General features: G+C 45.9%; 1 protein-coding gene across 5 annotated transcripts in view; it reads left to right on the forward strand.

Annotated features, from left to right (window-relative positions):
• Positions 1–27107, forward strand: part of LOC147895670 (alpha,alpha-trehalose-phosphate synthase [UDP-forming] 1-like) — a 149546-nt gene that overhangs the window by 39185 nt on the left and 83254 nt on the right. For all 5 annotated transcript variants that reach the window (XM_087382169.1, XM_087382168.1, XM_087382173.1 and 2 more), the window contains 2 exons: positions 16544–16645; positions 16803–16953. In XM_087382169.1, coding sequence (XP_087238295.1) covers positions 16544–16645; positions 16803–16953 — 253 coding nt within the window. The remainder of the gene's footprint in view (positions 1–16543; positions 16646–16802; positions 16954–27107) is intronic.

Raw genomic sequence — 27107 nt, forward strand, 5'->3', positions numbered from 1 at the left:
TTGCCCAATCCACAAGGAAGAAGCCTGCAACAATCACCACTTACATCCAACATTAGAGACAAACACTAGTTTCTAGAAAGATAGTAGAAACAACATGAAATAGTGCTGTAAATGAGATAAACTTGACAGTACAGGTTCCCTTCGTGACTTGGCCCTTTTGTAGATGAAGTCCTTGATGCCTCTGAAGCTACCTTGGGTGAGGAGAGTGTGGAAATGGGGCTGGAATGAGAACAGCTTAGAAAAACAGCCTGTAGGCTAGAGAGAGAAAGCTTTTATGGAGTGATAGCTGTAGAGAGAGAGTGCCTATGCTGATCCCAAGGGAGGAGATGTAAGAGAGGAGCTGCTGCTGTTCCAGAGGTGCACAGAAAGGCAGATTTCTGCAAGGGAAATGGGCTGGAACAGTAGAGAGAGAAATTCTGCAGTAGAGAGAGAAAGACTGCAGCAGGAGAGAGAAAGGGGCTGTGGCTGCTCCAGGCTAGGTGAAGGAGAGAGGATGCTGCTACTGTTCCAGAAGAGCTGAGAGGGGGCAGATTTCTGGAGAGGAGGGGCTGGAACTGTAGAGAGAGAATGTGCTGTTGTAGAGAGAGAAAGTGCTGCTGAGGTGAGAGAATGGCCTGGGGAGAAGCTGGCTGCACCCAAGGAGCTGGAGAGGTTCTGCTGCATCATCTAAAAGGAGGGAGAAGAAAAGTGACGAAATTTTCATGTGTGGAATGAAGGGGAGAGGTCTTCTTTTATAGGCTCAGCCCCCCTCCTAGGCCTAGAGTGGAAGGTGGACACTTGTCCCAGATTTTTGGTGGGCTGCAGTCCCAAAGAGGACAGCCCACCACTTGCCCTAAATCTACCAGATTTGGGGCCAAACACTTGGCCTGCATGCCCTGCCACTTGCCATGCATGCTGCCACATGTGTGGGACAGGTGGACTGTCCTGCCAGCTCAGATTCCAAGTGGCAGTCTGCCACGTGTCAGTTGCCACGTCACTCCCAAAAACCCTAAAATTTCAAAGTTGTCAGAATTTAATTCTGATCGCACACACGGGTTCCTAACAGCTTAGACTATCTATTGACGTACTCTAAGGTCATAATTGAGCCATACTGAGCTCATTTGTTTGTCGTCTTATCTTGTATCTCCATTACTCTTGGCATGCTGCCAGGCCCACACCCAAAGCTCAGGGAACATTCTCTTGAATGGTTCCTAGGTCGGTATGCAATCTGTGCATTTGATTGGTCCCATGTTTGGGTACTCAGGTGGGGTGTGGTTTCTAGATGTCCCTCTCAAAGAGAGGCCATCACTCTTGTGGGTCACTAATGCCCATAACCCCAAGCAAGGGGGTCCACCCTCAAATGCTAGACCTAGTCCCCATTGTCCGTAACTGAACAGAAGGAAAACATTTCATTTCTTAATAAGCATACTATTGAAAAACAAAATGAAATAGTACCAAGCAAGTGGATACATGTTGAAGCAGGATGACACTAAGCAAAAAAGGCCTACAGATGCTTGGATTCAGGAGCGCCTTGCTGCATCAAGGGTTCAACTGTAGATATTGCTTGATCAGAGAGCATAGTATGCCTTTCATGCCTGGGAGTCATTCTAGACTCAAATGGAGGTAGTGTCAATAAACACTTCTTCTCTACTCTTGGCCCAGACCTAGTAGAGAGAGTGTTTCACAGCTTATTGACTCAAACATGATTTTGCAGACAGATCCAGATGCCATCTTGCGCATAGCTTCAGATTATTATGCCTCCCTTTTCACAGGAGATCTTGATACTCAGACTAGAGATGATGCTAGACATATTACTTGGCAGACTATTCCCATGTTGGTGAAACCGGATATGCAAGTCTCACTGGATGTGCCCTTTACCAACGTAGAGTTCAGGACTGTCCTCTTGGTCCTTCATAAGGGCAAGTGCTCAGGTTCATATGGGACGTTCTCCCTTGTTCTTTATTGCTGTTTGGGATATGATTGGGAATCACATTACCTCAGCCCTGCACGGCGTTTGGGACTTGGGTGAGATGCTTGGCTTACTTACAGAGGGTCTCATTCATCTCATCCCAAAGGGAGGTTGCAGAAATTTAGTGTCCCAGTGGAGGCCTATCACACTCCTGGGCACATGTTACAAAATTTTGGCCAAAGCAATAAGGCCGCGTTTGCAGCCCTTCTTGATCTTATTCATGATATGCATATTGGTTTTGTGCATGGGAGAAGCATTTTTTGATAATATCTTCTCATTGTAGAAAGCTTCAGAGTGGGCCATGCAGAGCGGCCAGAGGCTGGTCATCCTACTCCTGGATTTTGAGAAAGCTTATGATAGAGTAGATTGGGGCTTTCTGAAGGCACCCTTCTTCATTTTGGCTCTAGGGATGCATGGATTAGAGGGGTATCCTCTTTATACATACCAGCTCATAGCTAGGTGCTTATTGGTGGAGTAAGGGGAGAGAGTTTTCAGATCTCTAGAGTTTTTAGATGAGTCCGCCAAGGATGTTCCCTTGCTCCCTTCCTCTTTTTATTTGTGACTGAAGCTATGAGTATCTCTATTAGATCTCGAGTTGATATGTGGAAGGACTTTTTTATTCGTAGCATATAGTCGTGCACACCCTCTTTGGGAGGAGACTGGATGGATAGTACCAGATGATCTTCACTTCAGCCCTTCTCAGATCTCCTTCCTCTCCTCTCGTGGTCGCTATCTTGAAAGCATGGGCCAGTGCTCTTCATGGGGTTTCCCCTTTCTCTCATGAAGAGATTGATAGGTAGCCACTGATGGGGAGCGATAGAATATTGGGTGAGCATGGTAGACCGCTGGGTGCCTCTCACTACATGCAGTGGTTCAGTTAGGAGAGGGAACTTGCCTCCACTGTGGGTGCCTGGACAAAAAGTTTTTAGAGGATAGGAAAGCTCAGATGGTTAGTCATCTAAGAGCGAGTGCAGGCAGAATTCAGTAGATCGATGTAGCCTCGCCAGTGGATTGGGTTGAGACAGATGACATGCCTATCACTTGCTCCACTTGGATGGCCGCATTCTTGAGTACGTGCATTCCACTTCATGTTATTGCAGTTCGAGATGCACATGAGGATGCCCTAGTGTTTTATGTGCATTCGGGAGTCAGGCCGTCCAGATCTTTAGATGACATCCTACTAGAGAGAGCATCTTAGCCGGTCAGAATTGCAGGCTATGTGGAGGTTGGTTTTGACTTTCAGTGGTACATGGATCCTGCCCTCTTCTCATTTCCTTGGGATCATGGAGATTATGGCTTTATGGAGGTGTCCCCATAAAGTGCCTGCAATGGGACCTAGGAGAGTGGGAGTGGATTGATGAAGGGCACCGAGAGAAGAGCCTCCCCTTCTTTCGTTACACGGTTAACAATGCCAAGAGATTTCAGCTCAGTTGTAGAGGTTGGAGGCCCTCCAAAGCTCTTCATTAGGATGCCTTTCACATTTTTGCTGATCTACAAAAAAACTTTTGGAGAAGACTCTGTAAATCCCACAAGAATAGAAAAATCACTCTTTTTTTGGCTTTCTATTGATGGTGGGATTGCACAGTGAATTTGTGGAGTTCCAGGTTCGTGGCTGACCCTGCTTGTCCCCGTTGCCATGCTGCTGTGGAGACTATTTAGCATTGTCTATGGGTTTGTTGACAGGCAGGGGTTATATGGAAGGGGGCTGCCAACATTTTTAGTTTTTTTGCTCCTTACCCCCTTTTGCATGAGTTGGGGCTCAGGTGCTTGGCTTTCCCTTTCGGGGCCTCTGGCCTTCTTTGAGAGACATGACTCATCATGGGCTATAGCTATCATACGACACTTGGTTGTGCCATATTCTCTAGATGATGTTCTTGACTCACCCTTCAGGGTTGTGCATGCCTCGATGGACTCTTCTTGGGAGATATTAGTGAGCATTTCAGTGTGGCATATTTGGAAAGCCAGATGCACGGAGGCTTTGGATGGATCACAATGTGGCCAGTATATGGACAGACACTATACATACACTAATGGCCATCCGAATGAGTATGCATGGATTCTCTTGGACAGCTTTTGCTAGGAGGTCTGCTTTCCTCAGGAAATGGAGGGGTTTTCCCTTCTTCTCTAAGTCTTCTACAGGGTTGAGGTTGTGAAGAAACATCCTTCTCGAGAATGCAAATGTGTGCAATGCATGCAGAATTTGAATGCCAATTGGCCTTCCAATGGGGAAGAGCACCCTCGTGAGAGTACTTGTTTCTATTTTCGACCTACATGCAAGGTGGGAGAGAGAGGGCGGATGAATGCAATGTGAATGAAGAATGCTACATGAGATTCATAATGAAAGGGTGATACCCTTTCGTTAATGTCCCTTGAGATCAATTAAGTTCCATCTTCCCATTTACACCTACCCTTAGCCTATGACTAATGCATCTACCATTCAATGCACCTTAATGCACCCTTCCCTTCCTATTGCCCCTAGGACCTAGACTCGTGTGTGCACATTTTTATTAATAGAATGAGTGTCACATGTCCAAATTTGATGCTGTCTGAAGTGGCTCCAACTCGACTAGTCCTATCTACTGAGATGATCCACCGCCATAACAAACCGGTCGGTGTCCATCATAAATACATATACATGTTACACCATTGACGTATAATATATAATAATGTTTTAATGTCTACTAATCACGGATTAGTGATTTCTCTCGTCATGACACTCCCTCCTGCTTAAATGGGTGCTTAAATGGGCAGAAGTCCTCTTCTGGATCCTCTCTTGTCTCTTTCTCTTGCGTATGCTTCTCTTTTACTTCTGCATTTGCATCTCCTCTTTATAATCTGGAAATAATCTTCTCTTGGTAGCACATGATCTCTTCTGAATCAGAACTTAAATCCCATCTTCAAGTTTTGGTTCCTCTTGATGTTGAATATTCAAAATGCAGAAGTACCACTGCAGTGCCTCTTCAGTATCTCTTCATGCTCAGAATCCTCTTTTGAATACAAAGCTGCTGAAATCTCTTTATAGTAACCTGCTCAATAAGCTGAAACATATTCTCAACAAACTGGTTAGTATTAAAACGATTCTCTCACCCAAATGTTTCATTGAACTAGGTAGACCTTGACCATAGTTGATTTTGCGATGGAGAGCTACTTAGTCTATAGAAACTATAGACCTTCAATCTCTTTTTCCAACTCTTCTATTTCAGCCCTATTCATCGTATCAGACGCTCTACATGGAGGATAAAATTATTATTCTCTGTCCATACTCTACAATGAATTTGCCTACTCTCTATTTAGTTAACACATCCATACACCAGTGTTGGCTGAATGGATAGCATTTACTCTTGGTTCTATGTTCATCGTAGAGTCTTGGGATGAGGAGGTAGAAGCCTCACCCTCCTATTTGGATGCTTTGTCTTTCCATTTTACAGAATTCATTCTGGCAATTTTGCCTAATAGAGTAGGACATTTATGCCATGGATGCCCTGGCTTATGTTTCTTACATCCGAAACATTTACCCTCCTTAATTAGCTTTTTCTTCTCATCATCAGTCACGGAAGGAAATGGTATCCATCCAGGACGATTGGCTATTAACATTTTGTATAATAGCTTTCTCATTTCCTTTGTTGAAGGGTTTATGAGGATTCAGTTTCCTCTCAACAATCTCAGCCAATTTAGTGAGGTCTTTCAAGGTGGTTGGGTTGAACATTTCAACCTCATACCTCACTTTCGGGGTTAGGGTTGCTAAATACTTCTTTCTTCTATCATCCTCACTCCACTCAGGTAACTCTAAAGAGAGTTTCCAAAACCTAGCTGTAAATTCAGTGTTACTCTCGTTTTGGAATTGCCTGAACCTTTCACAGCGGAAGGTCAATTCTTCTTCATGCCTTGGAGATTGCGGGTTCGAGTCCCACCTTGATCGCCGTAAACATTCTGAGGGGAGGGGTTCTTATCCTTCCGGAGGTGTTACCGGAGGCCAAAGGCCGCTGGCGTGAGAAGCATGAGTGTTGCAATGCTCTAATGCATTGGATCGCGCAGAGTGCGCCGTGCAGTGGTGTGCGAGAGCTGTATGCTATACTGCAATGAACAATGATGTACGAGTACACTATGCTAAATGACAATCACCTGAGAACTCCACAACATAAGCAGAATAAGAAAATCTCGTCATACACTAGTGAACAATCCCCATATCGGAAAGAGACAAGAAAAATAAGAAAGTGACCAAGATGGCCAAAGTACATATCACTGGACCAGTGTCTCCAGGTCACAAGAAGTCGCAAGTCACAAGAACACACAGGTCTATCCCCATAGTAGACAGAGGGTACACACAAGTCTTTTCACACTCTCTCCTTGGCGAGCTCGTAGCTCCAGCCTCTATCTCTCCTTTCTCCCGCTCCAGTTCCGAACGCTGAATGCCCAATGCGCTCCCTCCCCTTTACTTTCCACCTTAGCCTTCATCCTCATCCCCACCTTGGAGGGCTCCTTCTTCGCTGAGAATCTCCTCCTTTCTTCCCATTGGTTACCTCTTATCTCCTTAGCTATTGAGGATAGCCGTTGCACCACTGGCTCTCTTGATGGCTATGGTGACTTCCTGACTCCCTAACTCGCCAGTCTCTTCTAGTGAAGATGGTGTAAATTCTCCATGTGCAGGTGAGCTGGATCACCGCACCACTGAACCACTGAACCACTGTGTAACTGTAAATACTCATGACTGCTCCATGTGCTAAGCTCACTCTCCATGTGTGCAGCTCTCGATGAGATCGCCTTGGGCATGATACTTCTGGTCGACCTGTGGTTGACATGTGTCGACGCATGGTTGCCTCGGATAGTACTCCTAGATGAACCCGTGTGATCAACTCCTCGTGTCGTGTGGTTGTGTTGACACATGGTCAACACCTATCGTCATGTGGTCAACACCTATCGGCATGTAGTCAACGCTTGTCGTCGTGTGGTTAGGGTTGTTTCTATTGTAACAAAGTGGTCTTAAGCTGCCCTACAAATTTGGACCATTGAAGAATAGGCTCTTTTTCCATTTGTGATAAGGACCACCACATCAAAGCATCCTTCTATAGATGCAGTGTGGCAAGAGCAAGCTTCTCATGATCGGTCTTATCTTGATGGGCAAAATATAGCTCAAAATGGCCAATCCAATTGAGGATTTTATCCACCTCTCTTGCTCCATCATACTTTGGGAATTCTATTTTCTCTCGATGTTGAAATTTGGCTCTCTTCGAGGGGGTACCTAAGTCTTCATCCCCAAAATTCAGCACTCTCTTAGTCCCAAATTTTGTCATAATGGACTGTTCAATCATATGGCTAAGCTGAGAAACCAGCTTATCAACGGGAGACTCCTGTCTCCCTCTTGCACTTGGATTATAATCCTATGTATGGGATTTTGAGTGAAAGGCGTAAACTCAGCGCCTTGCTCTTGGATGGACTCATTTCTCCCTTCATTTCTGAAGAGATTCTTAAAGGAGAGATGAAGGTAATTCTATACGTGGGTTATCATACTCAATATGTGTGTAACTCTCATCTACATTATCCTCTTCAGCAGGAGGTGATGGTGTTCTCTCCCTATCTCCAAAGTTTATTATTAAATATCCCTTCTCCTTCCATTCTTTCCTTTTAGTAATACAAGAGAGAAAATGACTTGCTGTAATTTCAGAGAAGGGGTTTATTTAACAGCAAAAGTCAAGTGTTGTAGAGTTGGGGATACTTATCCGACTCCCGCTTCGTTTTGTGTGGAAAAACCACTTCAAATGACCTCTTCTTCCTTCTCTTTTAGCCTTTCTTCCTTGTTTTTATGCCATAAACTGATACACTCTGTTTGGGCTACTTGTCTTGAGCGGATTGGTGCTCTAGAGACAGTTATAGGGGGTACTTGATGGGTGGATCACCCCCTTAAAATCTTGTTCCGATCCGACTTTCCATTGGGGAGAACGGGGGTCTCTTTTCCCCATGGTTTAAGGGTTTTAAGGGTCTATTCCCACGGGAGGGAGTCACCCCGTTAGGACACCCTGTTCCCCGTCCAAAGACCAAAAAAATCAGAAAAAGCCCTTTCCTCAGAGACTATAATTCAGAGATTCTAATCCGAAAGCCCCTTGCTCCAAAGAAAATTGTGTCATGGTTTGCTGTCGCTCTTTTGCCAGAATTTGCTGTCGGTTTTCAGTCTTCGGTTCCCGTGCGTATCATATGTCGGACTTGGCCCAAGCATGGACTCGTTGTGCGTCTTTTTTTGATCGTGGCACCTCTTGCATCCGTTACTCTGTCTTTTCGCACGCAGGCTTTCCCTCGCATGGGCCTGCTTGCACGTGGCCTGTCAGTACGGGCCCTTCCTCTGCATTGCGCTTGCAGTCCGTGATTTTGTTTCGCATGCTTTCGCCCTCTGTCTCGCTGCACTCTTCCTCTTCTCCTGCTGTCCCTTTCGTGGATTGTCTCTTCTCTGATTCCAAATGTGAAGAAGCAGCCTTCTTGAGAATGCAAATGTATGCAATGCATGCAGAATTTGAATGCCGATTGGCCCTTCAATGGGGAAGAGTGCCGTCGTGAGAATACTTGTTTCTATTTTCGACCTACATGCAAGGTGGGAGAGAGAGGGCGGATGAATGCAATGTGAACGAAAAATGCTACGTGAGATTCAAAATGAAAGGGTGATACCCTTTCATTAATGTCCCTTGAGATCACTCAAGTTCCATCTTCCCATTTACACCTACCCTTAGCCTATGACCCATGTATCTACCATTCAATGCACCTTAATGCACCCTTCCCTTCCTATTGCCCCTAGGACCTAGACACGTGTGTGCACATTTTTATTAATAGAATGAGTGTCACATGCTAAAATTTGATGCCGTCTGAAACAGTGGCTTCAACTCGACTAGTCCTATCTATTGCCATAACAAATCGATCGGTGTCCATCATAAATACATATACATGTTACACCATTGGCGTATAATATATAATAATGTTTTAATGTCTACTAATCATGGATTAGTGATTTCTCTTGTCATGACAGAGGTGGCATTTTCAGCCTCAACCTTGGTTATTTTGTACCTCTTCTTGAGAAGTCTTTTCATGCACATCATGATGTATTACCGCCTTGAGCTTGCTCTTGCGGGTTTTATTCATACTTAATTCAAGTCTATTTTTTACAAAAGGCAGAGCAAAAAACTTAGACCTTGGGATGAGATAGCCTTGGTACACAAGCGATATCAAAGACGTCGATTCAGACCTAAATATAAAAAAACTTTAGTTAATCATTTTAGCATGATGACAGCAAAGAACATCATGAGATAAGAACTCCAAAAAGAAAGATATTATTCTTGTGGGAAGCATAGCCATTTTGCTTGTTAATACAAGAAAAACAAGGAAAACATTGGCAAATATGAGTCTAAAGTAAGTGATAGAAACTTTGCCAATATTGCAACATGCCAGATCTCTAGGTTTGAAGACCTTGATCAGTTTTCAAACAAAACGAGCCTAACCATTCTAATGAATCATGGACCACTGGTTCTAGCTATTTCACTCGTCATAAAGAGGGGTTCTTCCACCTTGAGAAGGGGAACATTGTGTGAGAAGTGCAACGGATCTAAATAACCAAAAGAGAGCACTCAAACTGCGAACTAGAGAACTGCTCGGGTCGCCATCAAGGATGGGTGTGTAGTAATATAGTGCATGCAAAGATTAACAACCATGAAATTTGTATGCACAGGAGCTGAGCTGAGCAGGTGAGCTCCCCCTTCGTCCACGGACTTGCGGCTTGGCTCAACTGCTGCCTCCTGGTTGAGCCGCTGCTCCTCCACCCCGCCCCTTCCGTCCTATCGCCTCCCCTTCGCCGCCCTTCTGCCCCGCAGTCCCTCCCGCGCTGCCTCCCCCCCATCCCTGCAGAGCAGGTAGAGTCAGTAGACCAGAGTCCAGTACCCCCTCAGACAGGAGCAACAGGAGTCTCAGACCCCTTGGGTGACCCCCTTAGAAGGGGATTGGACCCAGATTAAAAAGAAAAAGAAACCGAGCAAATAGGCTCGCAAGCGCCGCGCAGGCAGAGGGCCAGATGCAGAGAGATAGATAGGGTTGTCCGCGAGGCACCTGAGGAGGAGCAGCAACAATAGGAGCCCTTACGTGGAGATCCACCTCCCCCAGCAGGAGGGACCACCACCCAGCCGGGCATCAGTAGCGAGCCCAAGAGTTTTTGATGAGGCGATGGCAGATGTTAGCCAGGCAACAGCTGAGGAGGAGCGGATCTAGAGCCCCGACGAGCTTGATCAGCAAGGGGGCCTGTGGTCGCCCTTATTGCCCCCCCTCCAGATCCCTCCACCCCCCCCCCCCCCCCCGCGCCCGTTCCTCCCCCCTGTGCCCCTCTTGCTATGATCACTCTTACGACCGGCCCCTTCTCTTCGCCCCCCCATCTCCTCCCTCCCCCACCTCCCCCCTCCCCACCTCCGTAGCAGGTTCCTCAGCCCCCTTCTCCTCCCCTGCTTCGACACCCTTGCCAGCAAGCAAGGGTAAAACGATGTCCCCTTTTGCTCCCTCATCGCAACATCAGGCCCATTCGGGGAGGGAGCCAGAGGGATGGGGCTCGTCCTCTCGGTCAGCAGCTCCTAACCTCCAGTCTAGGCGTCCCTTACCGTGGGACTTCTGGAGGTTGGGACCTTGGAATTATCTGGAGATCCCGGACTCTTATCCTTTACCCCTGGATATAATACTTTTGGTCCTGCAGCCACGGAAGGGGGGTTTGATAAGTGCAGTAGACTTAGCTGTCGAATTAGGAAGAAGAGAGTTACTATTGGGGTAGCAAAACTCTTTGTCATAATCAAGATGATGACCTCCCTCCCTCCCTCCCTCACGTCGCCTCGCCTCCCTCCCTCCCTCTGCCTCGCCTCCCTCCTTCGCCTCTATACCCTCTTTGTGTCCCTCCCTCCCTCGCCTCGCTCCTTACTCCCTCGCCTCACTCCTTCCTCCCTCTCATCCCTCTGCCTCGCTCCCTCCCTCACCTCGCCTCCCTCCCTCACTCCCTCCCTCACTCTCTGTGTCCCTCTGCCTCGCTCGCCTCCCTCCCTCCCTCGCCTGGCCTCCCTCTCTTCTTTTCATAAGCATATGCCTATGCCTATGCTTATGATTATGCATGAGCATATGCTCATATGCTTACACCCCGTTTGGAGTTTCCAGTTTGCCTCCACAGGGGTGGAAAAGTGGACCCCAGAGGTGTTTGATGCTATTATGGGAGATCAGATTTCACGCATGATGGATGAGTGGATGGGAGCACGGGGACTGGACCTTTGGTATGCCCATGGTGTGGAGGTGAATTTTCAGCTGAGCTTCATGTGAGAGGGCCGACGTGTGGTTTGGCGGTAGGAGTTACTAGATTGCCGCTTGAGGCAAAGGTGGAGCAAGCACACTTGTGGCCCGTCCAGAAGTGTGCGGAGCTGTTCGGGGTGAAAGTCTACTTCATGATGAAGTGGCCATGGAAGATCGGCATTGAGCCAGTAGGTCGTCGCAGAGACACGGACTATTCGCCCTCCAAACCCTCGGCAAAGTCACATAAGGCAATTTTTCTGGAACATGCACCCACTCACAGGAGAGCCTTGTTCTCTGTACCCCGTCTTCATGAGCTGGACCATAGTGAGTTGGAACATGCTCCATGACCGTGCTCCTAGTCAACCGCAATACCTGATACTCCGACAGGAGTTGTAGAGGGCAATGGTAGGGCAGATAGTGGACATCTTTTTGAATCAAGAGCATATGTTCTCAGCAGTAGACATCAGACAGTGACACCACCTTCTCCCAGGGAGAGGCCTAGAGCAGTGGTCCCTACAATAGGATGGAGCGGAGGTGTCTGCATCTCGGTCTCACAGACTTTGGCTCTAGAGGTCTACGATCAAGGTGAGCTTATCCCAAGACGGGTAGTTTGGATGGGAGTTAGGGCAGGAGAGTCCAGGATTGGGATCTCGAACGTGTATGCCCCAGCGTGCAGACAGCACCGCCCGGCCTTTTGGAGGAGGTTGTCAGAGTGTCTTCCGGATGTAGACTCCTGGATTGTTGGAGGGGACTTCAACAACCTGGAGTTTGGGGAAGACAAGCAGGGCGGCGCCTCCTTCTCTGAGATGCGAGCAGCAGAGAGTAGCATCTCTCCTGGACATAGTGATACGGTATCTCAATATGCTTAGTCCATGCATGGAACACCAAATTTTGAGCAGTGCTATACAACTCTGATTGTCACTGTGGATGGTAGTTGGGGACATCTGTGGGAACCCAATTTCCCCAAGTAACCGGCAAAGCCAAAATGCCTCACAGGCAGCGGAATAAGCGGCCCGGTACTGAGCCTCGGTTGAAGACAAGGCTACAGTGGGTTTTACTGTTGCTGAGCCAAGGGTGGAGCAATAGCCGGTGGTCTACATAAATGAACTCACTAGCCCAACAGAGTAGCACAGATCCAACCTGGTATTAAGTAGCCACGTCAAAGATCCGATTAGCTGACGGTATTGGCCTGCATCCACTAGTTTGATATGATCATACTTGGTGCTGGGGTCCATAGTGGATGAGATAGCTCTACACTTTGACATGTGAAATGCATTTAGAAGCTCCTGAACATACCACTTCTATGACACGAAGTAGTCCTCCTTGCCTTGCAAGATCTCCAATCCCAAATAACCCAAGATCCATCATCTCAAACGTCTGAGAAAGAGCAGCCTTTGTCTATGGAAATATGGGCTATGTGGCTGCCTTTAGTGAACATGTCATCTACATATTGGACTATGAGGGTAGTAAGACCATCGTGTAGGAAGATATATAGATTTGGATCAGCTTGTGACCTCCAAAAATGCTCCGTACAAAGAACTCATCATCTTTTGGTTCTAGGCTCGGGGAGCTTGCTTGAGGACATACATAGCCTTCTTTAACCGGTATACCATCCCTGCTGACTTAGTGAAGCCTGGAGGTTGCTCCTCCTCCTTCAAATCGCCATTAACGAAGGTTGATTTGACATCCATTGCTCATGAGCAACAACCGTTAATACTATCCTAAGAGTGGCCATTCTGGCACAGTGGGGGTAAAGGTGTCCTCATAATCAATCCCAATCGTTGTAAGTATCCGTTGGCCACAAGATGGGATTTGTGTTTATCCACAGTACCATCGGATGAGTGCTTGGTCTTATAGACCCACTTGACACCGATGGCCAATCATCGTTTGGGTCTGGGAACCAACTCCCAAGTCCCATTCTTCTTGATGGATTTTGCTTTCTTCCAAGGCTCTTGAGAAAGCTTTTCCAATACTGACAAAGGTTCTTTGTCTTTTATTATATGAGACATGAAGGAGTAATTTACCTATAGCAGGATTGCCTCCAGAACCTTCTACTTGGTATGATGGGATCTACGGGGGACTCTGTCTTCTCAGAGCCATGAAGAAGGAATATCTATTGCCCCAAAGTGACGGAGAGTTTCAATCATGGGTACTTTCTGAGAACTTGACCCTGAACTCTTCCATGCAGCTTGAGGACGTGTATCATCATCCGGGTCACTATCCAGGTCACTCTCGGGGGTAGGTCATCTAGGACAGTTGCTGGTACCTGTGGTGGCTCTGGGTGGCTCTTCCTCAATCACAGTGGATGGAATCTGTTCATAAAAAACAACATGCTTTCTGAGGACAATCTCTTGCCTCGAAGAGTCATACAACATGTCGTCATTTAAAACTAATCTAGACGAACTCCTTGTATGAAGAATGAAAGTTGACACCCCCCCCCCCCTTCCTCTCCGGGATGGAGACCTCAGAGGACAATTTGCTCAGAAGCAGTGAAATAGATGCTTTTCTCAGGCTCAGGTTGCATGGTAAAGTGGCTAGGTTGAATAGGCAGAACAGTGTACTTGACATTAGCCCCTTCCTATTCTATCGTGGTGAGAAAATGCATTGGTTCTTTCTCAAATTGTGCGTTTTGGGCCTGCATTAATTTAAGTTACTGTACATTAACATGACCAATGCGTTTATGCCAAATATCAATATCTGCAACTACACCGGTCCCATGTGCAAACATTGCTGCACTCAATTCATGCATGTCTACATCCAATGTAAACATCCTACCCTTCTTCTTCCCTTTTGCTATCAAGCGACCTTTATTTTTCATATCCTCAACAAAGCATCCATGAGGATTAAATTTGACCTACAAGCCCTGCTCAACCATTTGACCAACAGAAACCAGGTTCTTGGTGCTATTCGGGACATGAAATACATCAGACAGGTATTTCTTTTTCCCATCCTGCATAGACAAAGGAATTTTACTAATCTGCACAATAGGATGTGCAGTATCATCACCAGTCTCCACAAATCCTAGTCTTCCCATTTTCCTTGCATCCTGCATCCATTCTGCATGACCTGTCATGTGGTCTGACGCACTTGAGTCAACATACCACACATCATTGCTTTCTTCTACACTTGTCACAGAATTGGTCATGTGCTGCACCATAAACAAATGCTCATTTCTGGAATAATTGGTTCTTTTTTAGCTCCAGTAATGAACTCCCAATAGCCTTTTCCCTTTAGGAAACTCGTCATTCTAAACTTCCATGCTTGGAAGTTGTTCTTGTCAAGCTTTTTTCAGTGACTATCTATGAAAGAGCATCAGATGCCATTACAGAAATATTATGCCACTGCAAAAAACACAACTTCTGCCTCACAAGGGCAAATCTACAAAACTGACGAATTTAGTGGTATTTGATCACATAGTCACTTCCTAGTGACGATTTTGCATCAATAGGCAATAAAATGATTGTCACTCCCAATATCTCTACGCACAGGCATACGATGCAATTTCTGCGGTAACTTTTCACCGACCTGCGGAACAGTGGTCGCACAGCAAAAAACAGGGCACTTTTCTGAGTGCATATGGAAAACTTCCACCACCGAAATAGGCCCTGAAATGGCCGCAGCATATACTACCCTCTCGCCACACCACGAAGGGCATCCCAATCTAAGACAGTGCACTCTTGCACTTTTCGACTATGCTACCTGCAGAGATTTGCTCCCAAACTCGAAAAAGGAAAGCAACACTGATCCTCTTACGAAGACACCACGAACTTGGTTTGCTTTCTTGAGCTCCTTACCACGAACCGAGCTCTGATACCATGTGAAGAGAGTGGGAGAGAAGGAACGAGTGTCACTTGCAGCTTTCTCACATACACAATGGGGGAATACGCACAAAGGTGGAGGCTGAAAACAGTTTTTCTCTTCTTAGTTATAAAAGCCAAAAGAATCTCTCTTAGTACAAAAGGAATAGGTGAACCCTATATGTGGGTCTCAAACCAAACTCAGCTAACCGAGGTAGCATACTAACTGAGTCACTAATTAGAGTACATAAAGATAGCTGTCATCTAGCTATTATTCATGGGCGGTGTACCAACCGCATTTGCAACTAACAAGTCGGTGACATAAATGCACAACGGTCACCTTGGCATATCATGAGTGGAGCTCGATATCTCAATAAATATACGATGATACGATGGGAAAATTCATAGTTGGAACTTCAAAGCAAAGAGGTTTTTTCAAAGTTCAATAAATTTTCCAATTTGAAAAGGAGGGGGCACTTTAAGAAGGAGGTTCCTCAGGCACCACCTAAGAAACCTCAAACACAAAATTATCCTCTCTTGAAGAAAGAGGATTATGAAAGGGCCACGCAAGAAAATCTTTGCTTTAAATATTTGGGTAAAGACCATGCTGCTTGGAACTGCCCTAAAAATAAACCAGCAGGAGCTAAAGCCCCAAATAGACCTCCACAAAAACAAGTACATGCGATGCAAGTGTTGCCTGCTTAATGATACTGGAAAGTACATTAAGGTAGAGGTCTATCATGAGGATAGTACCCACATGTGTTGTCTATCATTGACAATGTGACAGCCCACCTTTGGTCCTCATGATTTAATGAGGATGCATGGAAAAATTAAGGAGCAAAGACTAAGAGTGATGGTTAATGATAGTGCAACACATAATTTCTTAAACTACTCATTAGTTAAGAAATTAAAATTGCTCGAGAGCCCTAGTGACCATAAATATGTGGTCTTTTTGGCAAAGGGAAGTGATTAAAAAGTTTAGGATATAGTAGTTAAGTCTTTGAGTCAGTATCAGGTGAGTATTCACTTTCCTTTATTTTGATGTGGATTAGGGCGGTCATTGCTGATGGGATGTGTTGATTCTTTTTTCAGTGAGTTAAATTTCTTCCACAGTTATTACCTATTTGTGCCTAGACTGTGTTTGAAAAACTCCTGGGTGTTTCTCTTTCAGTCTCATAGACCCATCGGTCTTCCGAAGACTCTAATAAAATCTCTTTCTTTCTTTCTTTCTTTCTTGTTTTCTTATATGCTGTAATCTTAGATAAGATCAATGCCCTTTCTAATACGTTGTAATCTTTGGTGAGATTAATGCCCTTTCTTTATTGCGTTGCTTTTATTTATTAATGAAGATGTATTGTCAATTGAATAGGCTTTGAGGCCCTATGAGGTAACGTTTTTGCACTGTATTTCTAAACAAATCCCTTTTTAATTTCCTTCTGTTAGAAAGGACATGATAAAAAATCAAATGTCCAAGATCTCCACCTTAGTTTGTGTTATTCTTGGTTTGTAGTTTCCAATTGGAATAGATCCGGAAAGGTTTATTAAGGCGCTTGATAGACCAGATGTCAAAGGCTATATTCAGGAATTACAAAAGCAATTTGCTGGCCGGAAGGTATTCTTGATGAATCTGCATGCATATCTGAACTCATTGCATTTGAAACTACGATCCTGATATGTATTTGAGTAATATGATGGACTTAATGTCTTACCTTGGATACTTCGAAATCAAAGTTTTGCAATCAATCGGTGATGGTGCGTTCTCAATGCAGGTCATGCTGGGTGTTGATCGACTAGATATAATAAAAGGAATCCCTCAAAAGCTTCTTGCTTTTGAGAAGTTTCTTGATGAGAATGCTGAATGGAGAGATAAGGTGCTGTTGGTGCAAATAGCAGTACCAACCAGGACAGATGTTCATGACTGTATGTTTAATCATTACTAAACGAAAACAGCTTTCTTATGGATTGATTTGTTGAAGCTAATATACTGCAAGCTAGGTTGTTCTTATTCTGGACCTGTTGGTGCCATCAGTGCAATAGCACGTGTAAAGAGAAAAGTTTATCGGTTGCATATTCAGCATATTTTAGAAGGCTCTGCATGGACTTATCTGCAACTCCTGAAGTCGCCTAATCATATGGGATTGTGGGAATGTGTCAAAGGCCTTCTGGAAGTCTACAAATCTAGGACCTCAATATCGCTGCCACAATGGCAGCCCATAGAGTGAAGATATGGTCAAGAGTGGAATGTGTCCTCTAGGCAGCCTGCCCCAAAGCCCACTGTCCATGTGTCTCTGTATAGTAGCTGATCTCTCTCTCTGATACTAATCCATAAATGTTGGCCAATGCGTGACCAATTATGAGAGTACATGGTTCCCTGTGTCCATAGGATTCCCTGCTTTGAGTGTCGGCACTCTGGTATTGGTACTCTAGGCAAAGTGGAAGCCATGACATACATCTGCACTAAGATCGGGGCCAAGACCTCCTGTCCATGTGCAAAGTGCTTAGTCTGCATCCCCTAATAGTATTGGGCTCTCCAGTTGTGGAGCTGACACAATGCAGCTCACAGACTCTATGCGGTGAATAAAATGGATTTGGTGGGCTTGGGCGAAGAGGATAAGTCAGATGGTGCATGGATAGTGGCATAATAGAGCGATGTCCAGTGGTTGTTCGAAACGAAAGGGCTTGTACTTGGAACGCCGAATTGAGGAATTTCTTGCGTTGGGCTGCAAAGATATCCTGGATCTACATCTGTTGAGCTATCTCTCGCTGTGGGGGAGGACATGGTCTCGTCGACTTCTGTATCCTATGGGCTATGTCAAGAATGACGGCTTGTCTCTAGCGGTCTCTTAAGGAGAGATGAGATAGATTGAACCTCGATCGTGCCTACTCTGGTGACTCTCCGTGTCGTGTGTGGTCTTTGCATCTCTGGCTCGATAGTGTTGCATCGTCTCTCCCCATTGACCCATACCGCTCTCATGTCAGCTAGCTCCTGCTCACTATGTCTTGGAGCTGACTCATTCCCCCCAAGTCTGTGATGTATAGACTTGGAATAGATCCAACTGTATGATACAATTGATCTCATCATGCGGGATTGGGGGCATCCAAGCTAGGGAAGGCGGTCCCCATTTGAAAACCCTTACTGGCAACCATCTAGATATGCGTGCATACTAGGCCGTGCTAACGCCACTCTCGGCTAGTCGTGTGAATGACTAGTTCCAACCTCAGTAGTCTCCAACTAGGTAAGGCCCAAACTCTATGAAGATATGTCACTATTTGGAGGATGGCATCAATCTAGAGTGGTGTCATGGCTAACTTTGCTAGTACCATGTGATGGGGATGGCCTACTCTGAATCATCCTGGATCCCATAATCACATGTGGCCTCTTGAATCGTAGGTCACTCCCTAAGAAGCGTGTAGCATACATGGCTGTTGGCCTTACAAATGTATCAAATAGCCATCCCTTCGTCGAGGGGCCTTGGAAGCATGTTTGAAAGCAATGTCGCTCTAGCCCAAGCTAGAGCACCTTGCCCTTGTGTAAGTCGTGCCCTAGCTGCATGGGTCATTGTGAAAACTGGCCCTGTGAAGACTGCCCCTAGATAGGTGTATGACTACACAATCTCCATTGGCTCCCCTTGGTAAGTGAAGCTTGTTGATGAAGTACTGCTTGTGAGGTGTTGAAAATAATAACCTTCCACAGTAGGTGCATGGAAGGCTTTTAGGAAGCTTCCAGAGGATCAGAGACTCTTATCAGTTGGCCACCTCAGAGGGAGTGCAGTCAAGATGCAACAGACAGAGGCAACCATACCAGCAGAGTGGTTAGATACAAATGACATGCCGATCACAGAGTCCACTTTGTTGGGAGCTTTCACGGGGATGGGTATTCCTTTACAGGTTATTGCCTTGAGGGATGCACATGAGGAGACCCTTGTCTTTGATGTTCAGTCGGGAGGCAAACTTCTTAGATCTTCAGATGATATTCTTTTGGAGGTTTCCTTCCAGCCTGTTAGGATTGCAGGTTACATGGAGTGGGGCACGGACTCACAGTGGTATCTTGATCCTCACCCTATTCTCCTGGCACTTGGGTCTTGGAGACTCTGGTTATATGGTGGTTCCCTTATTAGTTTCTTGCAATGGTAACCAGGGGAGTGGGAATGGATTGATGAAGGGCACCGAGAGAAGAGCATCCCCTTCTTTCGTTACACAGTCAGAAATGCTAGGAGATTTCAGCTTAGCAGTAGAGGTTGGAGGCTCTCCAGAGCTCCTCGTTGGGATAGTTTTCAGATTTCTGCAGAGGTGTAATAAAACTTTTGGAGGAGGCTCTGGAAATCTCTCTTGTTTTGGCATTCTATTCATGGAGGGATTGCAGTGAACCTGTGGAGATCCAGGTTCGGGGCTAACCCTACTTGTCCTCGATGGCACACATCAGTTGAGTCAGTTTAGCATTGCCTCTGGGAGTGCAGACATGCGAGGACGATTTGGGCTAGGATATTTAGCATATTTCATAGAGCACCCTTCTTCATGACTTGGGGATTAGTGTGGCATGGTTATCTCTTACTGGCGTTCAGGTGTTTTTTTAGGGACATGACTCATACTCGGCCTTCTTTATACGATGACCCTCTGTGGAGTCATGTTCTCTCCAGGATGCTCCCTTCACTCCTTTCAGAGCTGCTCATGCCTCGGTAGACACTTCATGGGAGATTCTGGCTAGCATTGCAGCTTGGCATATTTGGAGGGCCAGATGTACGGAGGCGATGGAAGGTTCCCAGGTTCACCCTTCCCAGTCTATGGTCAATATATGGACTGATACTATACACACACGGATGGCCATATGGGCGAGCATGCAGGGATCCTCCAGAGCAGCTACAGCCAGCAGAGATACTTTTTTCAGAGTTTGGAGAGGATCTCCTTTCTTCTCTGAGTCTCCTTCAGGGTTGAGTGGCATTTTCAGCCTCCACCTTGGAATTTTATTAGCTCTTTTTGAGCTGGTTTTTTTTCTCATGCATGGCATGATGTACTCCCGCAGATGTACTCCCGCATTAGAGCTTGCTCTTGTGGTTTTCATTCATACTTAATGAAGTAATCTTTTTGGGGGAAAATTTTGATAACCTTGGTCTTGCCCAGGTTGACTGTTAGGTCTCTCTCTCTCTGTAAAAGATGTCTAGGGCCTCTAGATGTCTCTGCGAACTTGTTGCTGAAGAGGATCTGATAATCACTCCGTTCTTGGATACTCTCAGGAAGTGATTGTGATAGAGCTAGAGCGTGGTTGGGAACCCTTGGTCCCCCTCCCCCCAGTCCACGACATATGGAGATGGAGTAGGTTCAAATGAATGATACGGTTGATCTCATCTCGTGGAATTCGAGAGGGCAAGGCATCCAAACTGTACTAAAAAGCCGGGAGTTGATCCATATGAAAACCTTGATTGGCAAACGATCTAGATATATGTGCATACCAAGCTGTGCTAACCCCTCCCTCTCTCCGCTAGTCACCTAAATGACGCTAATGCCAACCTAGTCTTCAGCTACGTAGGGCTTAAGTCCGATGAAGATATGTCACTGTTTGAAAAATGGCATTGATCTGGAGTGGCATCATGGCAAACTCTACCTATAATTTCTGATGAGGGACTGAGGGCTCGCTCAGAATCCTTCAAGACCCCATAATCACCTGCAGCCTCTCAAATCTCCTTACTTAGTCACATTGAGAGATCACTCCCCCAAAAGGGTGCAACATACATGGCCATTGGCTGCACCGGGGACCATCTTGTTGTCAAGGGACTGGAAGTGTGCCTGAAAGAATTGTTGCTCTAGTCGAGCCAAAGCTCCGTGAGCTCTTGTAAGCCACACCCTGGACGCATGAATCACCATGAAAGCTGGCCCTGTGAAAGCTGCCCCTAAGTAAGTGTAGGACTGCATGATATCCACCAGCTCCCCTAGTAAGCGAAATTATGTTGATGCAATACTGCCCGTGAGGTTTTAAAAATCATAATCTTTGTCTTACCAAGGTTGATTGTCAAGTATCTCTCTGTGCAAAACACATCTAGGGCCAAGGTTGGTCGCCAAGTGTTACCAAGGTTGATGCAATACTGCCCGTGAGGCTTAATCTTGGTCTTACAAAGGTTGATTGTCGAGTCTCTCTCCATGCAAAACACATCTAGGGCCTCTAGATGTCTTTGTAAGCCTACTGCTGAGGAAAATATGAGGACGACATCGTCTGCATATGGGAATATCAGAAAGTTAGGTTGGCAAGCAATGACCGCTCACTTCGAAGTCGGTTACTGAAGGTCATGATCTCATCAATGTAGAGCACACAAAATGTCGGTGAGAGAAGCCATCCCTACTTTAGTCTGATCGTGCTCTCAATCCAGTCAGACAAGCCATCCCGGTGATAAGGAAAAAAAAGGAAAGACAACAAGGAATTATGTACTTCACCACGTCAGATAGCTGAGACTTCATAGGGATCAGCTACAATGTGGGCTTGTAGATGATGAGCTTATGAACCAGATTCCAGAGCATGTGTCTTTGTATTAGGCACCGAGACAATCTCCCACAAGAAACTGACTGAACATGGATCACACAGACTCAAAGAGAGCCAAAAGACTACTCAGCCCAAAACAGATAAACTTAAAACTGAACTTCTCCCCAAAACTCAGAGAACAGTCAGCCTCAGAATACTATGAACCCACAGCCAAAACTCCCAAGCTTCCATCAAGAACAACAGCTCGTAACTCTTCACATAGTCATAACTGCGCCACAACATCTCCTTCATGTGGAGAAAACCAGCAACACGGCCTCTCTTATCCTCACGGAGCATTCAGAATCTGTCTACTCCAAATTTGCAGTCGAGATTCACAGCCAAGCACCCCAAGACTCCAGCAAAAGCAAACAGCCCGTCTCTTAGATGAAACCGGCCTCTAATCACTCAGAGGGCAGTGGAACTAAACCTTTAATCACTTCAGCACTTATTTACAGCTCACAAAGCATATATCACAACCATTAACCATTGCATGATCACCATTTGGCATTTACCCATTTGTTCACAAACAAAACCACTGAAAAAGGGATGGAGGCTAGAATGCCCCTGCTCAACAAACATAGACAAGTGCACCCGATTGGCCCCAAACACCGTGGCACCCCTTTCGGTATTTCTTTATATTTCACAGTGAAATGATTACAAGTTGCATCTGGGAGACCTTCCCTGCAACTGAGCACGCAGCCCCAATTCACTAAGCCTTCGCAAGGCTTTCAAGCATAAAACACCATCACATAAGTGCACTTAACCCATAGGCTTAACCCAAAGGCATTCTCTTTTCCGAGTGCAATTCCATTGGCTGTCCAGATGCAATCACACTGCACCCCAGCTGCACTCTCTTTGAGTGGTTTCCAGATGGCATTCACAAAGCTTTTCAAAGATCCAAAATAAAATCAGCAAAGTACCCAACCAAAGAATGACTCATGTAGCACTACCTGGGCACCTGTGAGCCAAGAAAGAGGCGGCACACGAGGCCAACCAATAGCTTATGGCAAAAAGAAATTGCAGCAGCAAAATCACAACTCACCAAGCCCTGAAAACTCGAACCAAGTCCTCAATCGCCAAGAGGACATAGTAGCCAATGCCCAATTGCATTCTCAGCCAAAGAGGAGTGCAAAGGCATGAAGAAAGAGCATTTGCAAAAGCCGACCAGCAAGAATTCCACTGAAAAATGCGAAAAGAAGCACTTCTGTCGCGAAGAAATGGAGAGTTCTTGGGCTCAAAAGAAGCGTGCTTCAGAGAGGAATGCATTGAGAAGGTTTTGGAGAATTTTCATCGCTGGAAAGGCCTCCAAAACTGAGAAAAACCAGTCAACCAGTGCGTGGGACCACTCGAAATTCAACAGAAAGCTGTAGCTTTGCAAGAGGAGAGGCCCAGGAGGCGGAGAAGCAAAAAGGTCCAGAAAAAGCCACTTTGCAAATTCGACCAGCAAAAGAAGTGCTCAGCTCTACCCGTTCTACCAAACGCACGGAGGGAAAAGCATATCACTACGAAGGGGAGGCAGAGGGGAAGCCATCGGGCCAAACGGAAGTCGAGGAATCCAAACGGGTGAGGAGTCAGAATTCAGCTGAAGGAGGCTGAAAAACCAGTCCAAAATCTCAACAAAGGGAGAAGATGAGAGAGAAAACCACACATGTGAAGTTTAGAAGGCTCAGGAAGGTCCAGGAATGGCAAAGGAGCATGTAAAAGGCACTAGAGCCACTTGGAACTCTAGGGGGGCCACTGAAGGTACATGGCCCTCTAGGGGGCCCATAAAAAATGCCACATCATCATTTCCCAACAACCACTCTTTTAATTCCTTGGAATGTCTTTGGGCCTAGGGATTAATTACGCTTACGTGCTAGGCACCATGCCGCGTTTAATTACACATTATTAAGCCCATGCTTGGACTTTTAAAACCAAAGTTGTCACGGTCTTGTAGTACATTAAAGTACTATAGAATTTCACGCCCCCGTGACATACCCCTCTCTTGAAATAGCAAACCACAGTTTGCTGCCCCAAACGACAGGATCGAGCATGAAATATAGCATAAAAGAGTATACAAGAAAGCCGCAGCTATAGTATACAGAGACAGTGAAAATATGGCTAGGAGAGGCATGCATCCATCCATATACACTGCTCAAAATCTATGTGATCCTCGGCGATCCATAGTGAAGATGCATCAATATCATGAAGTCTCACAGCAGAAATACTGTCAGCTCAGTATCTCGGATGAAACATACAGTGCCATCAAGCGATCTCATGAAATCACGATGAGCCCGTCTGTATTGAGGGAGTGGAGGTGCTACCCCCCTCTCGAACACCAGGTAATGCTCCAGAAGCTCGCTCTGCTGAACTACCTATAGGAGCCCGGACCGCAGTCGGCTCTAACTGGAAAGCATCAAGGTAAAGCTGCAATATCCCAGGTGAATTTGCCAGTTCACCTTCCTTCATCCATTTCGCATCAAGTGATGGGTAATTTTGAAATTTTACCAAGTAGCGATGGATAACTTTACCCTTGAGCTTTCTATCTCTGTGTGCCAGAATCTGCTCTGGGACCAGAAGTTCATCCTGTTCTTCCACTTCAAGCTGCACCTCATCAGGTAAATCCTCGGGAATATCTCCAAGATATTGCTTTAATAAGCTCACATGAAAGGCATTATGTATCTTCCAATGCGGAGGCAACTTCAGCCTGTAAGCTACCTCGTTTATCTTTTCAGAAATCTGGAAAGGACCATAGTAACGCATGTTCAGCTTTGTGTACAACCTTTCCTTGCCTTTCTTGATTTCTTCTTCTTCTTGGCATTTGTTTGCACAATCTGAGCCAAATTTTGAGCCAGTTGAGTCAAAGCAGTCACTGCACTTGCAAGCTGTGCATTCAACATAGTAGCATCATCTGACTCACTGCTAGAACTAGTATCACCGTTGAGATCAGTTGTAGCTTCATGTGTGGCCTGCTCAAAAGGCATTTGTTGTGCTCCCTGCAGCTGTATACTAGCTGGATCAATAAGGCTTTCTTGCCTTCTCCTTTGAGGAGTTGTGGAGCTCTCTTGCTCATGGGTACTCACCATGTTTATGGTTGTAATATTCAGCTGTCAAAAGGTGCAGCAAAGATATCCTTCCACCAAACTACCGAGGCCCACCTCTTGAGAAAGAGTGTGGTATCCCGGCGATGGAATCAATGAAACCGGCCTTTAATCACTCAGAGGGCAGTGGAACTAAACCTTTAATCACTTCAGCACTTATTTACAGCTCACAAAGCATATATCACAACCATTAACCATTGCATGATCACCATTTGGCATTTACCCATTTGTTCACAAACAAAACCACTGAAAAAGAGATGGAGGCTAGAATGCCCCTGCTCAACAAACATAGATAAGTGCACCCGATTGGCCCCAAACACCGTGGCGCCTCTTTCGGTATTTCTTTATATTTCACAGTGAAATGATTACAAGTTGCATCTGGGAGACCTTGCCTGCAACTGAGCACGCAGCCCCAATTCACTAAGCCTTCGCAAGGCTTTCAAGCATAAAACACAATCACATAAGTGCACTTAACCCATAGGCTCAACCCAAAGGCATTCTCTTTTCCGAGTGCAATTCCATTGGCTGTCCAGATGCAATCACACGGCACCCCAGCTGCACTCTCTTTGAGTGGTTTCCAGATGGCATTCACAAAGCTTTTCAAAGCTCCAAAATAACACGAGGCCAACCAATAGCTTATGGCAAAAAGAAATTGCAGCAGCAAAATCACAACTCACCAAGCCCTGAAAACTCGAACCAAGTCCTCAATCGCCAAGAGGACATAGCCAATGCCCAATTGCATTCTCAGCCAAAGAGGAGTGCAAAGGCATGAAGAAAGAGCATTTACAAGAGCCGACTAGCAAGAATTCCACTGAAAAATGCGAAAAGAAGCACTTCTGTCGTGAAGAAATGGAGAGTTCTTGGGCTCAAAAGAAGCGTGCTTCAGAGAGGAATGCATTGAGAAGGTTTTGGAGAACTTTCGTCGTCGAAAAGTCCTCCAAAACTGAGAAAAACCAGTCAACCAGCTCATGGGACCACTCGAAATTTAACTGCCTTATGGAGCTCTATCCTCTGAATGCTGTGACCTTGTATCCGGTAAGCTGGAGAGACCTTATCAATCTAGAGGTGGTAGAACCAAAAAGGTCCAGAAAAAGCCACTTTTGCAAATTCGACCAGCAAAAGAAGTGCTCAGCTCTGCCCGTTCTACCAAACGCACGGAGGGAAAAGCATATCACTACGAAGGGGAGGCAAGGGGAAGCATCGGGCCAAACGGAAGTTGAGGAATCCAAACGGGTGAGAAGTCGGAATTCAGCTGAAGGAGGCTGAAAAACCAGTCCAAAATCTCAACAAAGGGAGAAGATGAGAGAGAAAACCACACATGTGAAGTTTAGAAGGCCCAGGAAGGTCCAGGAACGGCAAAGGAGCATGTAGAAGGCACTAGAGCCACCTGGAACTCTAGGGGGGCCACTGAAGGTACATGGCCCTCTAGGGGGCCCATTAAAAATGCCACATCATCATTTCCCAACAACCACTCTTTTAATTCCTTGGAATGTCTTTGGGCCTAGGGATTAATTATGCTTATGTGCTAGGTACCATGCCGTGTTTAATTACACATTATTAAGCCGATGCTTGGACTTTTAAAACCAAAGTTGTCACGGTCTTGTAGTACATTAAAGTACTTAGAATTTCATGCCCCCGTGACAGATCCCAACAAGAGTAGGCAGCTCGTAGCTTGGCATATGATCAAAACAGCGCCACAACATCACCTTCCCTGTCGCCCAAGGTCCTTCACGCAAAGGTAACTGCCTCACAGCTCCTGTACTTGCTCACAGAGCACCTGCATCTCTCTTCTCCTTCACGCCTGCATAGGAGCGACGCCGCAATATCGCCTTCTCTGTCATCAAGCCTTAGCATCCATAGCTCTCTTCAAATACGGCATCCTAACCTCTAATCACATGCCCTTCTTAGCATAATGATCCTGGCCCGTATCAAGAACTCCAGCCAAAGCAACAGTCAGTGACTCGTTCGTCACTTACAAGCTTGCACTCTCCGAACAAGCTTCTAGCTCACATGCAACTAACGATCAACTATCTTGTATCAGGAACTCCATTGTCATAGTAGCTTCTCCCTTGGACCTGGTGCACACGATCTCCACAGACAGTGTATTCTAGCCTCTCAAAAGCAGCCGTTGTCGACGCTTTCAGTAGATCTTACGTACTTCATTCTTCCACCTTTACGTGAAGGTAGCCAACAGAGCAAACCTCCCGTCATCACACAAGCCATGGGACTCATGGACTCCCGTAGTCGGAGAAGCTCCCATCTCTAGAGCCCGTCACTCACCTTCCTCACGCACAAGTTTTTCCTGTTCTCACACAACCTCCGTTCCACTACGAGCCTCTGCCATCGATTTAGTTGTTCCCCCCAACTCTTCAAGAAGCCTTCGTCAAGTGCAACATAAGATCCTTCCAGCAAAAACCCGAAATCCACAGCTGTCAGCACATAACAATTTCCCCTGGCTGTCATGGGTAGAGGACCGATGGCATCTG

The sequence above is a fragment of the Dipteris shenzhenensis genome, chromosome 12 (genome assembly GCF_047967505.1).
Source record: "Dipteris shenzhenensis isolate YYH24624 ecotype China chromosome 12, Dip_SZ_1.0, whole genome shotgun sequence".
Lineage (NCBI taxonomy): Eukaryota > Viridiplantae > Streptophyta > Polypodiopsida > Gleicheniales > Dipteridaceae > Dipteris > Dipteris shenzhenensis.